Source organism: Oncorhynchus keta, chromosome 34, assembly GCF_023373465.1.
Source record: "Oncorhynchus keta strain PuntledgeMale-10-30-2019 chromosome 34, Oket_V2, whole genome shotgun sequence".
NCBI classification, from domain to species: Eukaryota; Metazoa; Chordata; class Actinopteri; order Salmoniformes; family Salmonidae; genus Oncorhynchus; species Oncorhynchus keta.
This window is the reverse complement of record NC_068454.1, coordinates 30,474,976-30,492,844: the sequence shown is the minus strand read 5'-3', so window position 1 is coordinate 30,492,844 and position 17,869 is coordinate 30,474,976. Positions and strand designations below refer to the sequence as shown.

At 41.0% G+C, this 17,869-nt stretch overlaps 1 protein-coding gene across 2 annotated transcripts in view; it reads right to left on the bottom strand.

Annotated features, from left to right (window-relative positions):
- The window catches only part of LOC118366911 (protein disulfide-isomerase A5-like), a 54,745-nt gene extending 50,636 nt beyond the window's left edge, over positions 1-4,109 (bottom strand). For both annotated transcript variants that reach the window (XR_004822049.2, XM_035749745.2), the window contains exon 1: positions 3,944-4,109. Coding sequence is in view for 1 of the 2 variants with exons in the window: in XM_035749745.2 (XP_035605638.1) it covers positions 3,944-4,009 (66 nt within the window). In the remaining variant the exon portion in view is untranslated. The remainder of the gene's footprint in view (positions 1-3,943) is intronic.
- Positions 4,110-17,869: the final 13,760 nt, after the last annotated feature.

Below are 17,869 nucleotides of genomic sequence, written 5' to 3'. Positions count from 1 at the left end.
AATAACAACCTATCCATCAACGCAATAAAGACAAAGGAGCTTGTGGATGACAGGAAAAGGAGGACCGAGCACGCCACCATTCTCGTCGACGGAATCAGGTTGAGCGCATCAAGTTCCTTGGTGTCTACATCACCAACAAACTAGAAATGGTTCAAACACACCAAGACAGTCGTGAAGAGGGCATGACAAGCCTATTCCCCCTGAGGAGACTGAAAAGATATGGCATGGGTCCTCAGACCCTCAAAAGGTTCTACAGCTGCAACAGAGAGCATCACTGCCTGTTACGGCAACGGCTCAGCCTCCGACCGCAAGGCACTACAGAGGGTAATGCGTACAGCCCAGTACATCACTGGGGCTAAGCTGCCTGCCATCCAGGACCTCTATACCAGGTGGTGTCAGATGAAGGCCCTAAAAATGATCAAAGACTCTAGCCATCCCAGTTATAGACTTCTACCACATGGCAAGCGGTACCGGAGCATCAAGTCTAGGACCAAAAGGCTTCAACAGATTTTACCCCCAAGCCATAAGACTCCTGAACAGCTAATCAAATGGCTACCCGGACTATGTATCGTATCCCGCCAAACCTCTACCAACCCCTCTTTTACACTGCTGCTACAGTTTATCATCTATGCATAGTCACTTTAACTAATCCTACATATTACCTCAAATAGCCCAAATAACCGGTACACCATTGACTCTGTACCGGTACCACCTGTATATAGCCTCTGCTACTGTTATTTTTACTTATCTATTGGTTTACCTAATACCCATTTTTTTACAATAACTGCACTGTTGGTTAAGGGCTTGTAAGCAAGCACTTCACTGTAAGCATTGCCAGTGTATTCAGCGCAAGTGACAAACTTTGATGTGTTATGTTAAATCAAATCATATTAGGTATATCCCATGAATTCTGTTTAGTGCAGAATTATAATCTATGGCAAATCCCTTCATTATTGATCACATATGCCCTAGCTCAGCATATCCAATAAAGATATGACGTACACAGCTGTCTGTACTGTAGGCCTAAGTGCTGGAGCTCCTCTCCTCTCAGAAACTGCCTCCCAAATGGCATATTATTCCATATGTAACGCAATAGATAGGGCAGCACTTGGGAAACCGCCAGAGCGCCTGAATACATTCAGGAAGTCTATTAGAACACTACCCACCTACCTTTATCTAAAAGAAAAGCGTCACGTTACATCAGTGTAAAAAATACCACGCTAACTAAGCAGCCAGCAGAGAGAAACCCAGCCGGTCATCTCACGCACTCTCATCGGCGCCCGCTGTACCCACCATCTGGCGTGACAAATCTGCTTAATAAACAGCATCCTGTTTTAAGTTGTGTTTTAACGTGAGCACTTAATCAGAACAAATCAGGAGTGGGTTTGTCAAACACTCCATTTTGTCTCTGATTAATGACTCGAACAGCAGTAGAGAGAATACGTGTGTGTATGTACGTTGTGTTAGTCCCTCTGTGACTGTGTAGGCCTACATGTTTGTATGTGTGACCATGCAAATGTGTTTGTATGTACATGCATACATAAGTACGTAACTACGGGTGTGTGAGAGGCTAAGGACACTGCATCTAATAACACCATTTTAGCTGATATTTAGACACCCCCAAGTGATGATAAAATGGTCTCTGATGAAACCGCGGACAGGGAGGAAACTATTGTGGCCCTTTTCAATTATCAACCATTAATTTCAGGAGATGATTATGATGAACGGCTCTCAATGATTGCATCCCAAATGGCACCATATTCCCTATATAGTGCCCTACTTTTGACCAGATCCCTATGGGCCCTGGTCAAAAGTAGTGCACTGTATAGGGAACAAGCGCTCTAGAGGGTATAGTGGGCAACCAACCCACCACGATAGGAGGTGAAGAGGTCCCTCAATCCAGATTAAGAGACTTAAAATAATTGCTTTGACAGGCAGCTAGGCAGGGCCGCCAGAGGGACAGTCTTCAACACACAGCTAAAGGGAGACTGACCTACTGCTTTATTTTATTTATATTGCTTCACAACACTGATCCAAAAATATGAACGTAAAGTGTTGGTCCCATGAGCTGGAATAAAAGTTCACCTAAATGTTCCATACGGGCAAAATCCTCAAATTTTGTTTACATCCCTGTTAGTGAGCATTTCTCCTTTACCAAGATAATCCATCCACCTGACAGGTGTGGCATATCAAGAAGCTGATTAAACGGCACGATCATTACACAGGTGCACCTTGTGCTGGGGACAATAAAAGGCCACTAAAAATTTGCAGCTTTGTCACAACACAATGCCAGAGATGTCTCAAATTAAGGGAGCGTGCAATTGGCATGCTTACTGCAGCAATGTCCACCATAGCTGTTATTAGAGAATTTAATGTTTATTTCTCTACCATAAGCCACCTCCAATGTAATTTTAGAGAATTTGGCAGTACGACTAACCGGCCTCAACTGCAGACCACATGTAACCACACCAGCCCAGGACTTCTTCACATGTGGAATCATCTGAGACTAGCCAACTGGACAGCTGATGAAACTGAGGAGTATTTCTGTCTAATAAAGCAATTTAGTGGGGTAAAACAAATTCTGATCGACTGGGCCTGGCTTCCCCAGTGGGTGGGCTTATGTCCTCCCTGGCCCACCCATGGCTGCACCTCTGCCCAGTCATGTGAAATCCATAGATTAGGGCCTAATGAATTTATTTAAATTGACCAATTCCCTTATATGAACTGTAACTCAATAAAAATCAATGAATTTGTTGCATTTATATATTGATTACTGCACTGTTGGGTAGAACATGCAAGTTAAGCACTTCACTGTTCTTGTGCATGTGACAATAGAACTTGAATTCAAACACACAATTTCCCCTGCTTGCCATTACACAACAGCAGTACCCACCTTTGTTTGACATGGCAGTTACTAAACAGGATACTGAACAGGAAAGGTCCATGAGCACAAGTTGTGTGATTGGAATGATGTCAAAATTCAGCCATTATGGAGCCAATCAAGGGATGAGTGTTGGTAACAAAGTAAAATAATGTAGGCCTAACGTAACATGTCAAATTTGGTTGCATTTCTAGCAATCATTCCTCAATAAATGTAGTTATATTAATAAAAGTGTAGACATATCTTAATAAATGTTCAAATGACTGGCCAACATACCCAGCCATGAGTCACAATAACCCCACCTATAGATTACACACTTAGTTGTCTGTAACTGATTCCAAAAAGGCATTTTCAGCAAACGTAACCATGCCCACCCCAGAAAAAAAATAGCAACTTGTTGGGGGGGGATGAACAGTAAAGCAACGGGTGGTCATTGTCACAGTTCAAAAGAAGAAACCGTTCAATTTAAGAGGCTAATTTACGCATTCAGCCAAATCAGTTCTGTTCCCAAAATCTGTGTCCCAAAATAGACAGCGCAAAAAACGACTACTGTTGCCTTGAAGCCAGGCAATCACATGAATAAACACAGACGGCCAAGGTTTGCAGGACAATTAGGTAGAAAAATAGGAATATAAACTTGAATAGGGATCTGCAACAATGTAAATGAGATTGGGTTCTATTGTAGAATGTGAAATAATTGTCCCCCCATTTTAACCCAGGTTAACTTTACGTCATCATAGGAATTCTATATCCATTCCCGGAAAAGGGACACTAGATGCCTGTTGTGCTGACAATCCATTCAGGAGGATCTACACGTTTTGACCAAACAATATGAAACTATAGTAAGATACTATATTCACTTGTTTTTTTTTTTGGGGGGGGTATTTAGAAGTCTCGGGTTCAGGCTTGGATTTAAAATTGCTAGGGCTGTTAACTTTACCTCCCTGCAAAGACCAGGAAAAGATACATAGCAGGCTTTTGTAGATTAAATAAAACGAACAACATTTACAGTCAAACATGTCTCTGTTTACATGACACAAAGAACGAGCACAAACAACTTACCAACAAGACGAATATGTACATTTTCAGCTCTCTCATCCCAATCCCGTAGCGGTTCCAAGAAGCCATAATGCCGTTGCCACGTCTGGATACGCACGCGCAATCCGGCTTTTCACTGATTCTTGAGAAGCCCGCAAGGCTTCTTAGGAAATGTAGTTTTGGAGGATAGCACGTTCGCATTGCCAGAGATGGGCCATGGCCTCGCCACAGACATTTAAGCGCCTCTTCAGTTTTGAGAGCCCTCAACGATATTTGGTTGACCCCACCCCAGCTTTTAAATATGAAATTCTTCACATTTTTCTATGGGTTGTAGAGACATTTTAAAATCACATTTTCCCCAATTCTAAACATTTAGCAGATTTGAAACTAATTTCATGTGATTCTACAAATTCTGCCATGGGATGGATACTTTTTTGGGCAGTTTTAAAGCTAATTTCCTGCAATTATACCATGACTTATGCCAGTCATTTAGCAGATTTAACCTTTATTTAAATAGGCAAGTCAGTTAAGAACAAATTCTTATTTACGATGACAGCTTACCTCAGGCAAACCCTAACCCAAAAGACACTGGACTAGTTGTGCACGCCCTATGGTACTCCCAATCACGGCTGTTGTGATGCAGCCTGGAATTGAACCAGGGTCTGTGGTGACACCTCTAGCACTACAATGTAGTGCCTTACACCACTGCACCATTCAAGAGCCCCCAGATGCTTTTATCAAAAGCAATTAGGTTTAAGTGCCTTGCTCAAGGGAACGGCGACATATGTTCACCTAGTCATCTCGGGGATTTGAATCAGCAACCTTTCGGTTACTGACCCAACACTCTTAACCTATAGTGCACCTCTCCTTACACCATAATCTATTTAAATGCAAAGTTGCTCCAGGTCTATGTTATTTATCTGAAAATAAATGGGAACATAATTCAGGCAACGATCCAAGTCTGAAAAGGCAGCTCGATGTGGGCGCATCATGTAGGTTACAGCTCTCAACCTGTGCTAGTGTCGGGAAATCAGGAATTGCCACTACAGTCAGACCACTGTGACTGAACTAAACTATTCAAACTTCAAAGCTGAAGTCAACTGCCATCAGAGGTAATTTAATGTTTTTAGTTTTTTTTCGTGTGAAAATTATCTTGAACTTCCGTAGATTCAGATATAAAGTCATTGTAAGCAGGATAACAAGGGTTCCCTTAAAAAACAACAATAGTCAGGCTTTATATTGGTACCAACCTCACATAGAAGATCAGCATCCGGGGAGACCATGAACAATGAGGGGTGTTTTTGTGAGTAAAATAACATTGATTGCACATCACCATATAATAATTAAACAAATCACGTTAGTGAAGTGTCTTTAATATGAAACACAGGGAGGTCATCACAAACCTTTACTCCATACTCCAAGTATGTATTTGCGCTTGTCATTTTTTTATAGCAAATTCTCTCTTGTGCACCCCTCTCGGTTAGAGTTGCGATGGTCCTTGTAGTAGCTTCCTACTCGCAGAGAGAGCGCAGTAACCAGCTGTAGGTCGTTTTGATCGAGACATTGGAGAGAGGAGGGAGATAGACTTCTGTTAAGCCTGAAGAATCAAGGAGAGCCCTCGTGCTTTGCGTGACATTTAGAACAAGTTAGAAAAAACATCAAAGGTAAGAATACACTTTCATGTATCTATTGGACGGTTGAATTGCATGGCTCTTTGTCATATTGGAATATTTGCGATGGCACAATAGTAATTCGATTTCAATTGAACTTTTAAAAATAAATAAACAAATAGCCTAACTTTCCAATAAACATTTTATTATGTAATGATTATAATTTTCCAAAATGGTGCTAGTTATAGATAAGGAATAAAACACTTTTTTTGTCAAGGTATTGATAGAATAGCTTATATTGAGCACCGTTTCCACATTTTACATCCAAATCATTTATCATGCGATGAATTAGAAGTTTCAGTTAACAAATCCTGTTACTTACACATAACAGTATTTATGTGTGCCTCCAATCTTGTCAATGTAATCATACCTTGAATAGAGAGCACTGTTGGCGTCGTAATTTGTTCCATAATATCTTATGTTAATTCAGAGCAGTTAGCGTGTCTTTTATACCGCTCGAGCTTTACTTTCTACTCACGTCCAGCGGAGGATCAGAGGCATTTTTGGGCTGCAGGAACCTACCGCCACATTTCCACTGTTGTAAACTTAATTGTGTTGTGCAGTCGGTAATCAAGACCGGTGGGGTAAGGTTAGAAAGATGCAGAGGTCCAGAGAGTAGACTCTCCACATTCGCTTTTCTCTTTCTTTCGTTATCTCTTTTGTTCTGTGATTAGAAATGTCTGTTTTTCTCAAATAAATGAAAAGAGTAGTGTCATAAAATAACATTGAAATGACTCATGCAGCTTGGAGAATAGACCTTGCACCGGTTGTCCTTTTTCTTTAGTCTTGCGCAACGGCATGGGTGCCAAGTTCATAGTGGATGTATTACTGGCATCCCGCTGATACCTGTTAAATATCAGTTTTACAGCTTGCGGATTTTGCACACACAAAAAGAGCGAAGGTAGGTCGTTGCGCACAGAGAACATTATATTCCCAACAACCGCGAGTTGCCTTCCCTTATTCCCTTATTCCTCCTTGATGTGAAGTTGATTCAATATTAGTTTGTAGAAATTAAAAACTATAAACGAATACAGTAAATGTCACATTTCTGAATTTAGCATTGATTCTTATGTAGGTGAGGTCTTTCTCCCCTTTACGCATCTCAGACACTTCTATTCTGCAAGCCATGTTCACCCTTGCGGCCACATTGCATAGAATACCATATAATTACTTCAGGTATTACAACACATCCAAACAGAGAAAATGTAAATAATGACGACTAGGCTAAAACACCAATTGATTGCTTTTCAAGTTCAAGGCTCCGCTTTCCGCTTAAAATTGGTATTGAATCCATTTGAGAATGTTGCATTTTCTGAGCGCGATAGAGGGCAGTGTTCTGCAAAGCTGCACAGCTGTAGAACCACAGGCAGGTGAGAGGGAGAGAGAGTGTGGACGCAAATGTGGCCGAAAGCATGTACACCTGCATTGCTGACATATTTTCGTATACTTTCACATTTTTGAATACTTTATCTAAATATGAAATCTCCTCTTATTTGTTGGGCTTTGAATTCCCCTGAAATACTGTCGGGAAAAATGTTGTTTTGTTGGGCTACAGAGTGAGGACAGTGAGGCTATCTGACTCGAAATCCGAGGTTTATCGTTTATTTTCGGAATGGTTTGTCTATGGAACCTCTGCAGACACATATGTTCCTGTTAATTAACGAATTGCGGCTAAGCTGTTGAATGTTGTTCACTAAGCTATCTGCATGTCAAATGTATTATTTCAGCCCGTGAGCCGTTGGTTCGTTTATCTTTAGTCCGTTTGTTAATACTCAGAAGTCTGTCATAAAAATAGGCTAATTGTAATTAGATACTATTTTTTTCAGTAGGCCCATAGCAACCAATTGGTTAATTCAGTGCGTACCACTATGCATCAAAGCTCTTGATAGACTGTTTGGAGATGTGCGTAAATTTTGTTTGTTTTTCCACAATTTGCGTAAAAAAACGCATCGCGTTTACCCACAGTACTTTAAATGCGCTTGGTAGTAAACTATTTTCAAAGTTGCTGCTTATTGCTGTCACTTCCTTATTACTTTTCGTGTTTATATTCAACTCTTGGATACTCACTTCCCAATAATATTTCCATTATAGCCCATATCAAGCACCATGAAAGTTGAGAATTTGTTTCTAACTTATACAATCCTCCCTTTATCTGGCATTAATTGGCTTTTGTATAGACAGTGTATCAGTAACAATGCAAAGGGATTTTCCAGCCATTCACAATAGCATTGGGAAACAATCACGGTATCAGTGAACTAACGGGAAGCATACTGCTCTGCTGACAGCTTCTCTCACAGTCACACAGCGTTGCACATAATAACACATTGCTTATTTCTGATCTGATTCTATCTAATTCTTATTCAAACCTGGATGTATACACTGTTTTCCATCAGACACCTGTAATGAGACCAGGGTAATGTTTTCAGTCTCCAGTTTGCCCCGAGCAAACAAATATGCTCATCTGGGGTGCATCCCAGACTGCACCCTATTTCCTTTATAGTGTACTAGTTTGGACCAGAGCCCTTGTTCAGCAGTTCACTGAAGTCTTTACAGCACCATGCCTTGAACAAATAACCCTGCCCATTCTATTACTATTCATACAAACCCCTACTCGGATGGACGTTAATTCAAGTACTGTCTTAGATTCCTGAGTCCGTCCTTTCAAATGTAAAACAGGTTTTCATCTTTAATGAACTTATGAGGGCCCTTGACAGTTCTCAGTTGGTGGGTTAACTGAGCAAAGGGTCTCTCGGAGACAAACACACACCAAGCCTTGTGGACAGACGACTATAGTGGGGGTCTATGTAACCATGGTGTCCACATATCTATTATATGGGGGGATGGCAATGTCAAAAGCCATCTGATATCAGCATAAATTATTTCTATTCATTAATATGTCGGATGGTTGGAATGAGTCCTTGGCGCTCATCAAAGTTTTAATAGTGCATATTTAAGCCATATGAATTATTTCTGACGTCGGCAGTCGGCGCATCAATTGAGAGGGGACAACTGAGATAAAAGTTTAATGCAGACAGGCCGAGGAACTTGATCTGACCGACCTGCCGGCTGCAGTTCAGTACCTGGATGGAAAAATGGGAGACCATCGGAATGCGTCCGAAATGGCACCCTATTTCCTGTTAGTGCACTACTTTTGACCAGAGCCATATTTCAAACGCAGCCCATGCTCAATATAGTCCTGACTGCTGGATGCCAGAGGAGAGTGTGCGTGTCAGAGCCAGAGGAGATAACGAAGACTCTGAAGATACAGTGGATCTGGTGTTGTGTACTATAGGGGAGAGATAAGGTGCATGCAGAGGTTTAGCTCCATTTCAATTGCACACAATCACTTTAGTTTATGTGCAGCTGCCAGCTAATGTTGATGTGACAATATGGTTTTAAAAAAGACACCTTTTTGGGCCCAGAAATAAATTATATGTTGATTGAACTACGTTTTTCATAGGGTCTACATAATAATGAAATGTTATGCCAGTGTTATTTCTCTCAAAGCATATTGAATAGCCAACCCTTGGTATTCAAGGGGACTCCTGCCACAATAGAGACAGATTCATTGTTAGAATGCCCCTGAGTTATTCTGTCAGGAATGCCTCTTGACAATAATAAACATATAGCTATACAGCACCTCACCTATTGATCTGTCGCTTGGCACAGAGAAGTTGTTTACATAATCCACGCTTTTACAATGGTGGAATTGTGAGTGAAGTATGCCACTACTTTCTAAGCAACTTGCCAATGCCATACTTTGACTTGGTAAAGATGCCAACAGAACTGCTGTAAGGCTGTCTGGCTCTGTCGTACCTCCTTCTCCTTCCAGTCTGGGGAGTTTGTTTTTCCTGTTGAGCTTTGTTCAGTGCTGTGGGCCGTTGGAGGGAGAGGGAGAGGGAGAGTGATCTATCCTTTAAAAGTGGGGTTCAGTTTTATTCATTTGGTAATTGGGTTAGTGGTGAGCAGAAAAAACCCAACTACGTAGCTACCCACATGCCTTTTCAGAGAAAACCTCTCTCTGATGTGTTTGGTGGTATTGGTGCTAGATCTAAAGGTGTGTGTGTGTGTCAGTGCGTGTGTGTGTGTGCTACCCACCTTGTTTTGTGGCTTTGCAGACACCTGCCCTTTACTATCAAATGTTTAATATTCTGAACACAAATGTCAAACACAGTCAAGTCCTTCCATCGCCTTCCACTGTGTAAATACATTGGAATAATAGCTTGAGCCACAATGACTTGTGAAGGCCCTTCTTTGCCATTCCATCTATCTGGAGATCCTTCAGTTGTTTGTTTGTCCACTGGTGCTGATGATAGGTTTCCTCCCTGATGGGATTGTCATGGGGCTTGTTTGGTGTAAGGAGGACAGGTTAGACTGTCACCAACTCCCTAAACTCTTGGCTCTGCCTCCAGTCCATCTCTGTTTGACCAAAGAGCTCTATTTTCATGTCATCCAACAATTGTAAACACCGGCAGTTTGCTAAATGGTATTGGCACTTGGATTGGAACCGGTGCTTTGGTCAGGATGACATGTAAATAGAGCTATTTTGCCATGCACACCAGTGGTGGGTTTGGCGTCGAAATGAGAATGCAGGAGCAGAAAAGAACCCCATATCTACTGTAAAATACTATGGTGGACCTTTGATGCTATGGGGCTATTTTGCTTCCCCTGGCCTGGGGCATTTGTTAAGGTCAACAGCATCATGAACTTTACCCAGTACCGACATTTTTGCCAAAAACATGGTTGTCTCTGCCAGGAGGCTGTAACTTGGCCGCAAGTGTATATTCCAGCAAGACAATAACCCCAACCACACATCAAAATCCACAAAGAAATGGTTAATTGACCACAAAAATCAACATTTTGCAATGGCTATCTCAGTCTCCGGACTTGAAACCCATTGAAAACCTGTGGTTTGAATTGAAGAGGGCAGTCCATAAGTACAGAGGGAGGATATCAAGGATGTAGAAGGATTCTGTATGGAGGAATGATGTAGGGGCTCAGACACACCAATAGCTTTTGCTGGCTGAGAGTACTTAGCACCTTTGAACAGTGTGCCGGCCGTAATTTGAGAACTGAGTGAGCATCGATGTAGAATTGCATGAAAATGTTGTGATTCAGGTGTACTGAGGGTGGTACCTAAAATACACTCAATTCACATTCGGTGTGATGTGTGCAAGCCTTAAGATCCTACCCAATGTGGGGAAGGATCTACATTGTAGAAAAAGGCTAATTTCCGTTATTCTCACAAGGTGAGGTATTGAAAGGTATTCAAAACAGGTGTGTCAATTATTTTGACCACTATGTTGTTGAGAGGAAAATTATATATTTCCCGTTAAACAAAATATATTTCTCTGAGCAATTGTATTAGTATAAAATATAATTTCAATTTTTTTCCATACAATATAGCTCAGTATGTTAATCATTTCTTTTATACAGTCATTATTGCTCATCTTTATCAAGGGTGTTTGAATAACTTCGGACCCCACTGTATTTCACCTGCTGCTGGTTGACAGTAAAAATACTGGTGCCCTTGTGGACAGCTGGTCAGGGCCCTAGATTTATCATGTGAGGGGGAAAGATAACAGAATGGAAAGTGCCTATTTAGCAGAGTGATAACTGGGACCTGTTGCTTGTTTGATTCATTATTTCACTTGCCATTAAGCAGGAAAAATGAAGGCTGGTTCTGGGATAGTTTGACTATTTTTTATTGTCTCGTTGCCAGCAAAATACAGGGACTTTTCTTAGGCCTTAAGGCAATAAGGAAGTGAGGGTAGAGTGTTGAACGGATGAAAAGTAATTTTGAAAGCTTTATCACCAGACAATCTAGACTAGTGAAAAAAGGGATAGCCTACGTGGGGCTTCTCTCTGGGTGGAGAGGTTGCTCACACACAGAGAATACATGGATAGCATGTGAATGAATTATTATATGAAGTGTCTCTGGACTCTGACTGGACCCATTCAATCTCTCAGGACCCATGGTGGTCATTGTGTTTGAATGCTGTGTATGTGGCATGGTCTTCAGTGTCTGTCTGTGTGCGTCCTAAATGGCACTATTTGCTGTAGTGCACTTTGGCCAGAACCCTATGGATAGGGTGCCATTTGAGACAGATCCTCCGTGTGTAACCTGGTCTCTGCGGTTCACTGCTCTAGCCAGTTTCACCAGCCTGTGAAATCCGATATGGCCGCTCTGCCTCCGGGCCGAGTACTGTGTGAAACCCTTAATTAATGCTTGATGCGAGCGAACAGGCTCAATTTGTCTGCAGAGTCTTATCGATGTTGTCCTTGTTGTTATTGTTTTCCTCATCCTCCCCTCCTTATTGTCGTAAACAGACAGATTGGAGAAGAAAGAGAAGACAATGGCCATTTAAAGTCCGGGAGTTAAAAAAAAATATCTCTTTAAGTGCTGAAATTCAGTTGATTGACAGTCTGGTCAACAGTTTATGAAGGGATTGTTCTGCCCTGAAATGACCTTGTTATAATCATTGTTACTTGCACACATGTATGTTTGTTATGGTTAGGGTTAGGGTTAGTATGTATCTCATCCTAACCTCAAATGACCACATAAATGATGTATTGTTGATATGCTTTTGTTGTTGGACAAGAGACTATGAATGCGCTCAGCTTTTGTTTTTACATTTCTGACCATTGTCGCACCCCCTTGCTGTCAAAGGAAGTCTAGCTGTAGTTGTACATGAAGCAACGTGAAGGCATGTGCCTGTTCAGCCCTACAAGGCCTCAATGAGGAGGAGAAAGAAAGGGGGAGAGGCAGAAAACGCTCCCACAGTTGATTTGGCCATTGTGGGGGGAGGAACACTATTCCCATTGATGCCGTGGATGCATGATAGTGAAATGGTGAACCCCCCCCAAAGCTTTAGGAAAGGGGTCTCTTTGAGAGGAACAGGCGACCCGGAGGACTGTGTTAGGAGATGGGTGTTAGAGGCTTTGTGGTGATGGTGGGAACATTATCCCTGCTCCAGTGATTTAATACCCCTGCGTTCAAGGAGGAGCTCTCTGACTGTGTGTGTGTGTGTGTGTGTGTGTGTGTGTGTGTGTGTGTGTGTGTGTGTGTGTGTGTGTGTGTGTGTGTGTGTGTGTGTGTGTGTGTGTGTGTGTGTGTGTGTGTGTGTGTGTGTGTGTGTGTGTGTGTGTGTGTGTGTGTGTGTGTGTGTGTGTGTGTGTGTGTGTGAGAGAGAGTGTGTAGGCCTCTGAAGCTGTCTCCCCTCACCATAGCCTCTATGAGTCTTTGGTCTTGTGGCCTTTTGCCCAGGGTCAATGTCCCGTAGGAACAGGTCTTTTGTGAAAGTGGAAATGCACTGTCACACAATACAAAACCTTTCCCTTCCTTTTTAGACTTACCTGAGGGGAGAGAAGTCTCTATTCTTGCCGAAGGCTTTGCTCCGAGAGGAAATAGCTGTAGGCGTACTGTAGGGCATGGTTCATATAGGAAGACGCCTCTAGCATACATCAACGCAGTCTAGCGAGCAGACCCCAGGACTATCACGTCCGGCTTTTCACTTTTTATATTTTTGTAGCACTGTTGAATATTGACATTTTCTATCATTTTTTATTTTAATTTACAGTCACCTGTGTTTTGGCCTCTTCCTCTTCCCAGTCCAATAACACAGAGGGGTTGTAAAGTGAACCAAACAAATTTGCCCATGAACTGTCTTTGATTAGCCGTCTCGAGTGGGACATACTGTATAATGGTCTCATTAGTGTTAGAGACTGACAGTCCTGTGGTCCTCAGCATGACTAGAGAACAGCCAGTGGCTATAACAGTGTGTGTGTGTGTTTTAGTGTGTTTGTGCATGTGTGTTTGTGCATGTGTGTTTGTGTGTGTGGCATGGCTAGAGAGCTGCCAGAGCCATTGGTGACATCCTCTCCCCCTGGTCAGTAACTCTTCAACACAATCAGATAATCAACAGTAAGGGTGTCTCCTACATGGCTCCCTATTCCCTATATAGTACAGACTTGACCAGGACCCGGAATACTGTAATACTGTAATTAACAGTTGATTATAGTAACACTGGTGAAAATAGTGCTCTATACAGGTAATAGGGTGCCATTTGGGATTCAACCTAAGCATCCAGCCTTTTCTCTTTTTCCCTCCCGGCTCTCTTCATGTTCTCATGTCTATTTCGCCATATCTCATCAGCACGTTCAAACAGAGCAGGGGTCAGCCCGCAAGTGATTTTGGTATTAAAAAAAAGACTGTAAAGTCACCAGGAATTCAGCTTAAAATATTTTTTTTATGTAGGTAATCTGATCACAAGTGTGACGGTTCTCACTTCGTCACCATCTAGTATAAGTCATCACAGATACAAAGGTTCTATTTAATTGTTTATTGAGCACCGGTGTGTGTAATGTGCAGCTGTATGCGCAAAGTGTTTGTTGCTCGGGGCAGACACACAGCAAGCTGGCACAGAAGCAAAAAGCAACACATTTTAGTGATCTCTTGGCCATTATTACACTGATCACCTAATATTGTTAAGAATCCTAATTCTGTTCTCTGTATGTGAATACCTGTTCTCTAACCGTGGTTGAATTTCAGAAATTGAGATGTGTACTGACAGTAACTTGATGTAGGCCTCATCCTGGGATTAAAGGAAGTGAAGGCGCATTCAGACCCTTTTTATGAATGCGTTCCCGCCACTGTACAAAGCCATTCACCTGTGCTTGAAATTAAAATTTAAACTAGTTGTAACTGTCTACCATCTTCCTGTCCAGTCCTTTGGACTCTAGCTGGTCAGCCTCCTTACACCAAGTATTCCAAGTATTCCCACAAATACAGAGAGACATATGTGATTGTGTCTCAATGTAATCAAGGTATAATATAATAATTGGGCTTAATTGCTGTCATTTGCAGTGTACAAATTATTACGTTCTGGCCCCCCATAATTGGCCACCGGCTGAATCTAGTTACCTACCCCTGAAATAGAGGGTCTTATAACTTCTCAGGGCTAGGCCCCCTTTTTTTCCATTTCCGCCTGAATGACGTATCCAAAGTAAACTGCCTGTTGCTCAGGCCCTGAAGCCAGGATATGCATATAATTGGTACCATTGGAAAGAAAACATTTTGAAGTTTGTAGAAAGTTTTAAATAATGTAGGAGAATATAACACAATAGATATGGTAGGAGAAAATCCTAAGAAAAACCATACGTAATTTTCATTTTTTTGAGACCATACAATGGCAAGTATAAGGTCATAAGGAAAATTTGCTCCCTGGATGCAATTCCTATGGCTTCCACAGGGTGTCAGCAGTAGATGTCCAAGGTATCAGGTTTGTAAATTCAAAAACAAATAAGAATTAACAGTTTTAGTAGAAGGACACAGTCGTGGAAATTCGCCATGAAGACAGGGCATCTGCTAAAATCGGTTTCATATTGAACATACTTCTTTCTGTAAGAAATAATATAGTTTGATTACATTTTAGGGTATATGATGGGTATATAGAAACTTATTTTGACTTGTTGGAACAAAGTTTACGGGTAGAATTTCGGAATCCTTTCTCATGTTGAACGAGTGGATTACTCAAATCGATGGCAACTAAACTGACTTTTGGGGATATAAAGAAGGATTTTATCTAACAAAACAACACAACATGTTATAGCTGGGACCCTTTGGATGACAAATCAGAGGAAGATTTTGAAAACGTAAGTGAATATTTAATCTCTATTTGTGAATTTATCAAACCTGTGCCAGTAGAAAAATATTTTGACGTGGGGCGCCATCCTCAAACAATCGCATGGCATGTTTTCACTGTAGTAGCTACCGTAAATCGGACAGTGCAGTTAGATTAACAAGAATTTAAGCTTTCAACCGATATAAGACACTTTTATATGTACCTAAATGTTTAATATCCCACATTTGTATGATTATTTCTTTGAATTGGTGCCCTCCAGTTTCCCCGGAAGTTGTCTAGCGGGATGCCTAGGCTTAAGAAGGTAATTACACTGGCTCAGAGTCACAGTGTGGGCCTAACAATATTGCAAAGCTAAATGTGATGGGAGAATCAGAGTTTGTTATTGAAACCATGGACAAATGTAACACCCTGGGGTTGATTGACAGTTACTGTATTGTTGGGATAAACCCACACAGTTCTGAAACTTGGATGGATGGACAAGGTCCCTAGGGGATGCTGTGTTTGGGTCCCATCCTTCCAGGCTGTTTCACAACTGGCCGTGATTGGGAGTTCCATAGGGCAGCGCACAATTGGCCCAGTGTTGTTCAGGTTAGGGTTTGGCCGCAGTAGGCCATCATTGTAAACAATAATTTGATCTTAACTGACTTGCCTAGTTAAATAAAGGTTAATAAATAAATAAAAATGCAAGGCAAATGCAGCGTTCCATTGGAAATTAATGCACTTCTGGTGTACCAAATCGCAATGAAGCTGTCGGTGGGATCGAAGCATTACTCTACATCTGTTGTTTATGAAGCATGTGACAAATAACATTTGATTTGATGAGGCTAAGGTTAGAAGGCTGGAATAGCCCTACTACACTGGCCTGATACAGATACAGGCAGTGGTAGAAAAAGTATTGAATGGTCATACTCAAGTTAAAGTCAAGATACCTTAATAGAGAATGACTCAAGTAAAAGTGAAAGTCGCCTAGTAAAATACTACTTGAGTAAAAGTCTAAAAGTATTTGGTTTTAAAAATACTTAAGAAAAGTAAATGTAATTTCAAAATGTATATATATTTCAAATATACTTAAGTATCAAAAGTAAAAGTATAAATCATTTCACATTCCTTATATTAAGAAAACCAGACAGCACCATTTTCTTGATATTTTAATTGACCAATACCCAGGTGCACGCTCCAACACTCAGACATAATTTACAAATGACGCATTGGTGTTTAGTGAGTCTGCCAGATCAGAGGCAGTAGGGATGACCGGGATGTTCTCTTAATAAGTGTAACGATTGTCATCGGGAGAAAGAGAGGACCAAGGTGCAGCGTGGTAAGTATTCATTGTAATTTAATAAAGAATGAATATTAAAACAAAAACAATACATGACAAACGAACAGTCCTGACCGGTGCAACAAAACACAGAACAGAAAATAATCACCCACAAAACACAGGTGGAAAAAGGCTACCTAAGTATGATTCTCAATCAGAGACAACTAACGACACCTGCCTCTGATTGAGAACCATACCAGGCCAAACTCAAAAACCAACATAGAAAAAAGAACATAGACAACCCACCCAACTCACCCCCTGACCATACTAAAACAAAGACCTAAATAAAATAACTAAGGTCAGAATGTGACAATAAGTGTGTGAATTGAACCATTTTCCTCTCCTGCTAAGCATTTGACATGTAAACAGTACTTTTGGGTGTCAAGGAAGATATATGGAGTAAAAAGTACATCATTTTCTTTAGGAATGTAGTGGAGTAAAAGTAGTCAAAAATATAAATAGAATAGTAAAGTACAGATAGCCCAAAAAATTACTTAAGTAGTACATTAAAGTATTTTTACTTAAGTACTTTACACCACTGGATATAGTAGATATAGTCCCAAATTGCACCCTATTCCCAAAAAGGGTCTCTTACCAGGGCTCTGAGTAGCTGGATACCAAGCAGCACTCTGGTTATGGTGAGCGGATGCAATGTGGGTACAGTGACAGTTCAGTGGTCAGACACAATGGGTGACATTTCGACAGCCGGAAAAACACAGACAGAGCTATTGTCAAATCAGAGAAGAACACTTCCAATACAACAGCACTGACTCAGCACCACAAGGCATTCTGAAAGCTGTTTCGATGCTAGCTTTGCTTTTTTGCGTTCTTAAAATGGGGGCCGAATGTGTTTCATGGTTTGTATGGTTGAGAGGTGTCTTAAGTCCTCAGCCTCAAACCATACAGTTCTGGGAGGCATGGTCTCATCCAGGCTAAAGAACAGCACACAAGAGGCTATGAATGTTTTCTCAAGAGGTAAACACTATGAAAGGCAGCATAAAGTGTCATGTATATTAATATTTGTCCTTGCAGCTTTTATAAATTAAAGCTGCAATATGTAACTTTTTGAACGACCTGATCAAATTCACTTAGAAATGTGAGTTATAGATCTGTCATTCTCATTGTAAGCAAGTATAGGAAGCAGTGGATATGTTTTATGTGCTCTATTTCTATGCTTCCCATTAAGTTTAGTTTACTTTCAGTTTTGTACATCAGCTTTAAACAGATTAAAATAAAATATATTTGGTAATTGAAAGGATATTTCACAGTGGTTTAGATAGTACAATGATTTTCTACACTATACATTGCTTGTTTTGTC